Raw genomic sequence first — 11,452 nt, forward strand, 5'->3', positions numbered from 1 at the left:
ATCAAGAACGGTACTGCGAGAAAACAAGTAGTAATAATGTATATTACTTTATTGTTTATTTTAAAACAGTCCCGAAACGCGTTTAACCCATTCTTCCAGTGGGAAATTGAAACAATCGACATTATCTTCTCTTTCATTTCAAACGAAAGTTTGTGTAAACCACTGTAATTATTTTTTGGAAGTTTCAGTATCTTCCAAATCCAAAGAAATTTTCGATATTTCGGAATTGTGTGCAAATTAGAATAGTTATCCATTAAATCAGTTTCAAACCAGACTTGACACGTTAAACAGGTTATCAACAGAAGGAAGCAAAGAAATATATATAATAAATTAATGAAAATATGTCCCTGGCAAAACGTTTTATCAGGCCTACACTCTGTCATGATTCCAGTGTTCTTTAGCGCTGCACGGCGATGGTAAAAAGAATCGCTGTCCAAAACATTAGCAATGATGTAAGGTATAAATTGTAGCAAACCGACAAGTGCCCATATTATCAGCCAACGTAGAATAAAAATACAGTTATACTGATTTCCACTATGTAATAGAAAATACTTAGGGCCCATTGGTAGATCTGTCCGTAAGCTCAAATATTCTTTTCCCGTCTCATTCATTGGCTTTACGTGACACAAAAAGGAGACAATGAACCAAATAAAATAGAGTGTGAATATAAAACTAAGCCAGTTAAATATCTTATACAAGGAATGTTTCATAAATTTACTAAGTTCAACTGACCCATCTTCTGAAATTTGCCAGCATTCAAAGTAGGTACTGCTTTGAAGAATAGAGTAATAACCCGCAGAGGCTAAGTGAATATCCCATGGGCTAAAATTGTCAAGCTGTCGTTCAATACAAACCTCTTGTTTTGCATCTTTGTCACCTTTGAGTTGAAGAAGGGAATTTGCGATTACGTTCAATTTGTCTTCGTTGTCAACTTCAAAGAAACACTCGGGTACGGAGGTGACGTTTAAGGAGATGTGTTCCACACCAGGAGATAGAGTTCCGAGTGATAGAAATTCAAAATCAAATGGAAAAGTCAAGAGGAGTTCACCGATTTCTCCGACAGCCACAACCCAGTGGTTGACGTCAATCACTGTTGTATTTTCATAAAAATCAATTCCAACAGAATCAGAAGCATCAACAAAAGATAACAACTTTATGTTGATAAAGACAGCATCACCTTCCAAGAGTTCTTGCAAGACATCTGTGCCATCCATCTCCAGTAGACAGGTAGTGTTATCGGATTGGATCCTTGCAGAGTTGTCTCTGGATGACGTCACAATGCACATGGTTGACAAAAGAAGTAAGATGCTCCGAAAACGTGGCATGGTTTGAGGAGTCGAGTAAATGACTCTGAAAATAATCAGATTCAGATTCGATGTATTAAGTCATTCATACATAGTATAATGATAATTGTTTTCTTGGCAGAAAAACACAAACAAAACAATACACACATAATATTTACATTCATTATCAACATGGAACTAACAACAACAACTGATCAAGCAATATAATATACAAAAGACCTAATGACCTATCCTTGGAACTCATTGTTGTGTAGTCTAATAGCGCTAGGTAAGAATTAAAATTTATGTTTATTTGTTTTAACTGTTTTAATTAATCAATTAATATACCTACATTTTGTAGATTAAGTTTTTTATGGTACTATTGTTGTACTTATTAATCCATGATTCACGTAGCTTGTCCCATATAGGGGTAATTTGTGTGGTCCTCTTTAATTTTAACAGGATTTTTGCCAAATAAATCATACCTTACGTTACTGTACTTTACACCCCCGCATGCATTCAAGCTAATCACCTATAGTAACCTACGATTAGTATATTTAGGCCAGTTGTAAATCAAGAGAACATGTTAACTTATATTGAAGTTGAAATGTCGTAATGGTACACAAATAACTGAAAAAACATTTAGTTTTATAGGATACTTAGACGCCATTTTTACTCGAGCTCCTGTGAAATCTGTTTCGGAAAATTGAAATTGTATAAAAACAAAACACTATGTTCAATAAGGCACATTAACATGGATTTATTTTGTGAATATCTAAGCAAAGGTATAGATGCGAGTGGAATAACTTACCAGTAATAACTTACCGCAATAATAAGTGATCAAAACGAAATGATTACCAACATTTACACTATTAGAAGACTAGTTGTAAAGAAGCAACAGCAAACGACAGAGGTCTGTATTATGTAATTTGAAAAGTATTAGTAGTCTGCCTCATTTGAACTAAAAAAACGTGGTGAAATAAATATAAATGGTCAAATTTCTATGAGAGAAATAGATATAATTTTAACATGAAACGATATATTGAAACGATATATTAAAATGATACATTGGTGGTTATAAATTTCGAAATTGTAAATAATTACCTTGTACGACGTGCATGGATATTGGCTGTACAAATCAAAGTGTCGCGATCCGAATGTGTTCACATTACTACAGTCAAAGCATATTGATCGAATCGTCGATAAACTCAATAGTTCTCTTTTCAGAATTAATACACGTGGTGTACCGCTAACTTTATATCAACAATACACACGTTATCATCGCGCAGGTGAACACATTATTATGCAAATTACTTTGGGGACGGAAGAAGGGACTGAAGTTGACACCCGCCTAATGAACGTTCTTCAAACAATATCACACTACTTTCTATGAATTGCCAGTCAGTTAAAAATAAAGCATCTACCGGTATTATCACTAAATTGTTGTGTCAGAGTGGATTCGTTATATGAGTGTTTTTCATGCGAATTGGTTTATACTGTAAAGGCCTACCGTATTTTTATTTTACTAAAGTGAAACGTGTTCTTTCACGTAACGAGACCGTAATGCAAACGTTTTAAATTCAATTCAAAACTCGTACATAAAAAATATCGGCGGTATCCTGTCGGTGTCTTGTCGGCCAATAGTCTGTCGGCCAAATGTCTGTCGGCTAATTGTCTGTCGGCTAAATGGTTTTCGGCGAAATGTCCTGTCGGCGAAATGTCTTGTCGGCGAATTGTTCGGTCGGCGAAATGTCCGATCGACAGATAGTCTGTCGGTCAGTGATCTGTCAGCAAAATGGCGTTCGGCAAAACGTCCCGTCACCATCACTGATATACTATAACATTTGCGCTTCAAGAAACCTGGTTAGCTGGTGATGGCTTTCATTTAAAAAATCTTACTTCAGTCGGTTACCACGTTTTCAGTGTACCGCGTGGAAGAGGAGATCCTCACGGTGAAGTTGTAGTTTTATACAAAGATAGTTTAACTGATTGTTTCAAAGTCTAAGGACATAGATCATCGTATAAATAGATTTGAATATTGTGAAATCGTGTTTACATCTGAATCAAAGTGTTTCACTATTGTCAACCATAGACATGCTCCATCCGCAAAGAACCAACTTACAACCGGAATGCATGTTCTTTGTTGAGTTTTCTGACTTTCTACATGACTATACTTTCCAGAGGAATATGGCTGGGTGACATCTTGATGTTAATGAAGATTGCAATACCATAAAATTCACTGATCTTATCACTCATTATGGGCTTTAGGCCTACTCATCGCTTTGGCCATACGCTTGATGTCATATTAAACTGACAATCTAGTGCTCTTGACTCTTGACCACAACAATTGGCTGCGATGTCTTGATCAGGAAGTCTAAGTCTTTAAAAATGACCATTGCCTCAAATAAGCTGATTTTAACTTTTTCAACGCAGATATCAAGTCTTCAATCTTGTCGGATAGTATGGCAACTACTGTCATTGATGCGTCAGATAACACGACACTTGCTGACCTTCTTAACCATCATGCACATGTACGGATCAAGACCGTAGTTCCTCGCAACATTGGTTTACTGACTCATACCGCATCAAACAAGACAAGTCAGGATCTTTCAGACTTTAAACAATTTAAAAAAATTAAAAATAAGTTTAATGTCGAAATGTTCCATGCAAAGTGTAAGTTCTTCAATCGCAGGATTATCGATTGTGGTGACGACTTCAAGTCTTTATTTTCCATCCTCAACGACATTCTGCAAAGAAAGAAACATACAGATAAATTACCTCATCACGATAGTTCTGCAAGATTGGCAAATTAATTTGCTAATTATTTAAATACAAACAACTGGGAGACCAGTCTTTGACTGAAGAGGTCGCCCAGTATAAATATATATTTCAATCAATCAGAGCAGCTCTTCCAATGGTTAATGTCATCTCAGATCAAATTAAATATGCTACTGTACACACGGAAACATGGAACACCTTTGAATCTGTATCATCAGAGGAAGTCAAGACCATTGTCAAGAAGTCTACAAGTGCGTCATGCTCTTTAAACTCAGTCCCATCATGGATGGTTAAGAAGTCAATCAACTCGCTTTCACACTGCCTTGCATCGATTGTGAATATGTCTCTTAAGGTTAGTTCCCACTAGGACGCAACGCAAGGACGTAGACGCAACGTAAGGGATTTGACCAATGACAATCGACAGTCGAATAAATCCATTGCTTGTGATTGGTCAAATCCCTTGCGTTGCGTTGCGTCGTTGCGTTGCGTCTCTAGTGGGAACCGCGCTTTAGAGAAGGTTTCGTACCACCGTCAAATCAGCTGAAAAAGAGTAATCTTGATCTCAACATCTTGAAGAACTATCGTCCAGTGAGCAACCTCTCATTTCTATCTAAGATCATTGGACGGATGGTGGTAGCCAAACACTTAAACTGTTACATGTCTACATGAACCGTTTCAATCTGCATATAAAGCATTTCATAGCACCGAGACAGCATTACTTAATGTCCATAATGACATCTTATGGGCAATTCAATACAGTGGTATAGACTGTTTGGCAAGATGCGTAAACTGGGAGTATCACTGCCGATATGTAGGTGGGTGTTGGACTTCCTCATTAATAGATCACAATTCGTTAAGCTGAGTAATTTGATGTCGGATAAAGCAGTAGTTAGCACGGGAGTACCACAAGAGTGCGTACTTTCCCCTTTTTTATTTTCTATTTATATTTATGATTTTGTTGTTAAAATTTGTCGATGATACTACAATCGCAGGGCTTATAACAAATAATGATGAAGTAGAGTACCGAACTCAGGTCGATAATGTAATACACTGGTGTGCCGATAACAACCTAATATTAAATGTTAATAAAACAAAGGGATATTTTAGATAATTTTAAGCATTTTTAGGCATGGTGTGGTGATTACCAGCGATCTAAAATGACATGATCACATAACCAAGTGTATCAAACAAGCCCAACAACGCCTTTACTTTTTGCATAGACTGAAATCTTTTGGAGTTAACTCTTTCATATTGTCATTTTTTACAAGTCTGTCATTGAAAGTGTACTCACCTTTAGTTTTGTTGTGTGATTTACCGGAGCCACAAGTAAAGCTAAGTCAGGTCTACAACGTGTCGTTAAAAATGTATTGTCCTCTTGAAAAATAATTCTTAACAATTTTTTTTAATATGCCATTTTGATGGCACCTAATAGTTATCCACTTTGACCAAAAATTGGATTGAAAAAATGTATTTACGTAAAAAACTGCAATTTAAAGCAACAAAATAGTCAAATTGGCTGTCAGCAAATGGGTTTTTGGTTGAATATAGCCATTTCTTTTGTCATTTTATAAGTGAAAACATTAATGTTTTCCGATGTTTTTTCTATGGAAGTGATTAACTTTAATAAAACTACAAAATAATCTATTCAAAGTTTTGATTTTATTAATCTTTATTTTTCAAGTTTTTGGGGAAAATACATCTTTAATTAAGTTAACTTCTGGATCATCATCATCAGTTGAAAGAGACTCGTGTGCACTGTTGCAACTACTATCACCACTATCAACATTTTCAAAGGTACATGGTGTCAATAGGTTACGGTGAACAGTTCGCTCTCTGCCATAATTATTTCGGCGCACAGTGAATGTGGGCTGACCTTGGGTGTGATGAATTATGGTATATGGTGTTTCCTCCCATCTATCCCTCAGTTTATTACGGCCCCGCAATGACTTGTTAGCAACTAAAACAGAGTCTCCAACGTTCAAATCAACTCCACGGGACCTTTTGTTGTACGCATTTTTTTTGCTTCTTTCTTGCAGCATTTGCATGCGTCGCTGCTAAGTCGTAAGCTTCTTGAAGTTGGTTTCTGAGTCGATGGACAAAATCAGCTTCATTTGTGTCAGTGAATTCCTCTCCATCTGTCTCTAGTTCAAATACTAAGTCTGAAGGCACTCTCGGTTTCCGCATAAACATTAAAAAGAATGGAGTGAACCCAGTTGATGAATGCGTGGTACAATTGTAGGCGTGTGTCATGGTCTCTACATAGTCACGCCACCGAGGTTTCTGGTGAGGCTGAAGCGTTCCCAACATATTGAGTAATGTAGAGTTGAATCGCTCCGTCATGCCATTCCCATGTGGGTGATAAGGTGTGGTTCGGCTCTTTTTTATTTTAAGGAGTTTGCACAGTTCCTGTATAACCTCAGCCTCAAAACACTTCCCTTGGTCGCTGTGTATCCTTTCCGGTGTCTGTAGTTGAGGTGTTACGTAGCGGTAGACGTTACCGTTCAAACATCTCTCGTACAAATAGGTTTTGTAACAGCTTTTACCCAGCTGCCATTCGGACACTGAATGCTTGTTGTCAGTATACCGTACGAGAGTAATGTGACACTTGAGAGTGATGTTGTAATTGTTTTTGTTAGTTTTTAGTCGCGTGGAAGCGACTCTATAGTTCACTATGTCGGTCGGTCGGTCTGTCTGTCTGTCTGTCTGTCGGTCTGTCTGTCGGTCTGTCTGTCGGTCTGTCTGTCGGTCTGTCTGTCTGTCTGTCTGTCGGTCCGGTATCACTATGCGTTTTATCGCTTTATGACCTTATCTTGATATCAGTTTAATCTAGCTAAGTCAATTTTTCACAGAATATTCCTTATGGCCAGGAATCGATGTGGTTATGTTTTCACGGTGCGCAATAAAAAATTACGCGGTCTACGCACGATTTAACGAAATCACGTTTGTAATCATATCTTAACAACCATGAATCACAATTAAATAAAATTTGGTACTCATAAATTTCAGGGCATAAATCATCATATGGCAATACAATTACGTGCGTAGCGCATGTAACGCATGCGTACGCGCGCTTAAAATTTTCAAAATTTATTTTCGATGAAATAAGAGTACGTTTCAGGCAATTTTAAGCGTTTACAAAATTGCCATGAGTGCGCAGATTTTTGCGCGCGCACTGTGCGTTAAATGTTATTGCGCACTCTTTTTGCCTGATTTCTGTTTTCTTGACTTACTTTTCAACTCGAAATTGCGTTGTACGAGCACGTCAAAAGTGACAGGCTACGCACGTGTAAATTAAAAAAATATAAATGTTTTTAAACATTTCAACATTTTTAAACATGTTCAGTAATTTCGGTCAGTATAGTTCACTATGTCGGTCGGTCTGTCTGTCTGTCGGTCTGTCTGTCTGTCTGTCGGTCTGTTTGTCTGTCGGTCCGGTATCACTATGCATTGTAGCACGCGACTTAATGGCTGTTGGCCTTGTTCATTTATCTGTTAATCAGTAATTAAACCTCGGTTGTTTTATCTGCCCTTAAATTTGTTTTGTATATTGGTATACAGGAGTTTGACACTATTAATTACTATTTCTTATTCAGTAGTAGTAAATTACTGCAAATTACAGAATAGTGGGATCTCACTATAGTTACTATACACACTAGCACAGGACTGTCAGCACCTATATGCACAGCTGCTGTGCGTATAGTCACAGACTTTACAAAACTACCATAAGACAAATATACACAGCTGCTGAATGAAACTTTATAAACAATTCCAAACAATTTATTATAAAATAATTCTTTTTTTACACAAAATAAGAAAATAAAGACACACGTTTCTTCATTTGCATTTTACTGCTCCATTTAAATCGATATTTTACATAAATAATTGATTGTTTATTTAAGTTATTTATTTATTTTTCTTATTTTATATTTATATATTTCATTCGGTGTTTGTCTCTTTTATGTTTTATTTACAGTATTGTTCAGCCGTCTTTTGGCTGATCAGAGTCTTCCATCACAAAATATTTACATTTTTCTATTTGATTTCCTAGGCCTATTTATTTTATATACAGTATTGTCATCTACTTTTTATATTGTATCACAATTCACTTCTATATATTTTAATTGTAGGAAATCGTACTATAGTCCCACACAATTTTCCTAACAATCTTTAGGCCTATACAGCCGTAGTTTGAGTGGTTCTCTCACGGACGGCCAAATATTCTTTAATGTCTTGCCGAATGCATTTTTCAAGGATCCTTTTTTTACTCTCCTCTTCTGCCTTATTCCGTAGTATTACCTCAAAAAGAGGTACAATTCCAGCAATAAAAACAGCTACATATAGATTCACTTGTTTTAAATCATCGAAATCAGCGATGGCCTTTAGCGTTGATAAACTTACCCAAATTACCAGGCTCAGAATTACAAGTTTTATGATTATAATTAGAAGTTGGGTCTCTGGTGGTCTATACTTTGTTACAATGGTGTCAAAGAGAGTCTTTTCAATTGCAGTTAAGCCGTCAGTGTCTTGCCGGATAATCGGTAAAGATGGAGTGCTATCTTGTGCAGCTAAATCATAACGTTCACCATCGTCATTGGTCCTTACTATCTTCTTTACCTTCGTCCATATATCCCTTGGCATCGTCTTTATCTTCGTCCATATATCCCTTGGCATCGTCTTTATCTTCGTCCATGTATCCCTTGACATCGTCTTTACCGTCGTCCATATATCCTCATCATCGCCCTCGTGCTCCTCATCAACGTCCTCGTTTATAAATTGTGGAAAAGAGGGCAGTTTATCACCAGAAACGTGCACCTTGTTATCTTTGATTAACTCATCAAATGCCGAAATCACTTGCTGCAGGAGAACCACATATCCTTTGTAATAATCTGTTATAATTGAAATGACGTAACCAATGATAATTAAACTAATCGCTGCAACGATTCCAGCAGTACCTGGGTTCACCAGCAAGCCGATGTAGAAGTACCATATAATATTTAATATGTATCTAATGGCTAATCCCACCTTTGTAGACAGAACAACCACCATAATAGCACCACAAGGCATCCACACCACCACCATCACAACTGTTTTTTTTACAGTAATATTTTCAATGTTTACGAACGGTAACAGACATAAACGCATGGTAAGATAAGTAATCGGCAAAGACATAAGAATAGTATGCATACCGTAGAATATTAAGAACGGTACTACAAGAATAAAAAACATAGTAACATGTATTCCTATATTGTTTATTTTAAAATACTTCCGAAACCAGTTTAACCCATCCTTCCAGTGGGAACTTGAAACAATCAACTTGATATTTTCCTTCATTTCAAACGAAAGTTTGTACAAACCACTGTAATTATTTTTTGGAAGTTTAAATATATGTAGAAATAAACGAACTGTCTCAATTCTTCTAACGGGCAAATTAGAATAGTTATTCATAAAATCAGTTTCAAACCAGACTTGACGCGTTAAACAGGTTATCAACAGGACAATGCAAGCAAGTATATACATTAAATTATTGAAAATATTTCCCTGGCAAAATGTATTATCAGGCTTACACTCTGGTATGCCTTCAATGTTCTTAAGCGCTGCACGACGACGGTAAAAAGAATCGCTGTCCGAAACGTTAGCAATGATGTAAGGTACAAATTGTAGCAAACCAACAAGTGCCCATAGTATCAGCCAACGTAGAATAAAAATACAGTTATTTTGATTTCCACTATGTAATAGAAAATACTTAGGGCCCATTGGTAGATCTGTCCGTAAGCTCAAATATTCTTTTCCCGTCTCATTCATTGGTTTTACGTGACACAAAAAGGAGACAATGAACCAAATAAAATAGAGTGGGAATATATAAATAAGCCAGTTAAATATCGTATAGGAATGTTTCATGAATTTACTGAGTTCAATTGACCCATCTTCTGAAATTTGCCAGCATTCAAAGTACGTACTGATTTGAAGAATAGAGTAATAAGCCGCAGACGCTAAAGACAAATCCCATACGTTAAAACTATCAAGCTGTCGTTCAATACAGACCTCTTGTTTCGCATCTTTGTCACTTTCGAGCTGAAGAAGGGAATTTGCGATTACGTTCAATTTGTCTTCGTTGTCAACTTCAAAGAAACACTCTGGTATGGAGGTGACGTTTAAGGAGATGTGTTCCACACTAGGAGACAGAGTTCCCAGTGATAGAAATTCAAAATCAAATGGAAAAGTCAAAAGGAGTTCACCGATTTCCCCGACAGCCACAACCCAGTGGTTGACGTCAATGACTGTTGTATTTTTATAAAAACTTTTTCCAACAGAATCAGAAGCATCAACAAAAGATAACAACTTTACGTTGATAAAGACAGCATCACCTTTTAAGAGTTCTTGCAAGACATCTGTGCCATCCATCTCTAGTAGACAGGTAGTGTTATCGGACTGGATCCTTGCAGAGATGTCTCTGGATGACGTCACAATGAACATGGTTGCCAGAAGAACTAAGATGCTCCGAGAACGTGTCATGGTTTGAGGAGTAAAGATAATGACTCTGAAAATAATCAAATTAATATACCTACATTTTGTGGATGAAGTTTTTTTATGGTAGTATTGTATTTGTTAATCCATGATTGGCGTAGCTTGCCCCATATAGGGGTAATTTGTGTGGTCCTTTTTAATTTTAACAGGATTTTTGCCAAATAAACCATACCTTACATTACTGTATTTTACACCCCCGCATGCATTCAAGCTAATCATATATAGTACCCACGATTAGTATATTTAGGCCATAATTAAAGATGTCAATCAAGAGAACATGTCAACTTATATTGAAGTTGAAATGTCTTTTTATATTTATTGGTACACAAAATAACTGAAAGAACATTTAATTTTCACTTGAGCTCCTATGAATTCTGTTTCGGAAAATGGTTTCTATAGGAAGGGCCTACAAAATTAAATTGTTTAATAGCAACATATTATATTCAATACAATAAGTTACAGTATTGTATGTAAGGCACACTAACATGAATTTATTCTATGAATATCTAAGCAAAGGTATAGATGGAAGTCGAATAACTTACCAGTACTATTAACTTACCAATAAGTGATTAACACGAAATGATTACCAACAGTGACACTATTAGAATTTGGTAAGAAGCAGCAGCAAAGCAGAAGTTTGTTTTATGTAATTTGAATAGTATTAGTAGTCGACCTCATTTGCACTAAAAAACGGTGGGAAATGAATATAATTGTTTTAAAATAAAATAAATAAATAATTCGTTTTGTTTCATGGTTAAAACCCCTTTTTTCAGTGGTTAGGCAATTTCTATGGGGTCATGAATATTCATGAGCTTCTTGGCATTTCCTCTTTGGTATAATACGATACCTCTACTGCTGATCAAATT

The 11,452-nt window shown here is 36.3% G+C and overlaps 2 protein-coding genes across 2 annotated transcripts; both read right to left on the bottom strand.

The window, feature by feature from the left end:
• Positions 1 to 6,044: 6,044 nt before the first annotated feature.
• On the bottom strand, positions 6,045 to 6,401 carry LOC140044343 (uncharacterized). The gene has a single exon (XM_072088821.1). It carries the CDS (start codon positions 6,399 to 6,401, stop codon positions 6,045 to 6,047), a length of 357 nt encoding a protein of 118 aa, XP_071944922.1.
• Positions 6,402 to 7,918: 1,517 nt separating this feature from the next.
• On the bottom strand, positions 7,919 to 10,772 carry LOC140044344 (uncharacterized). The gene has a single exon (XM_072088822.1). The coding sequence runs from the start codon at positions 10,572 to 10,574 to the stop codon at positions 8,235 to 8,237; it is 2,340 nt and encodes a 779-aa protein (XP_071944923.1). The 5' UTR covers positions 10,575 to 10,772; the 3' UTR covers positions 7,919 to 8,234.
• Positions 10,773 to 11,452: the final 680 nt, after the last annotated feature.

This window comes from Antedon mediterranea, chromosome 3 (genome assembly GCF_964355755.1).
Source record: "Antedon mediterranea chromosome 3, ecAntMedi1.1, whole genome shotgun sequence".
Taxonomy (NCBI): Eukaryota; Metazoa; Echinodermata; class Crinoidea; order Comatulida; family Antedonidae; genus Antedon; species Antedon mediterranea.

Bases quoted from the DNA above. Each gene is read 5' to 3' on its own strand.
- LOC140044343 (XM_072088821.1), bottom strand. From the start codon at position 6,401: ATGACGGAGCGATTCAACTCTACATTACTCAATATGTTGGGAACGCTT.
- LOC140044344 (XM_072088822.1), bottom strand. From the start codon at position 10,574: ATGACACGTTCTCGGAGCATCTTAGTTCTTCTGGCAACCATGTTCATT.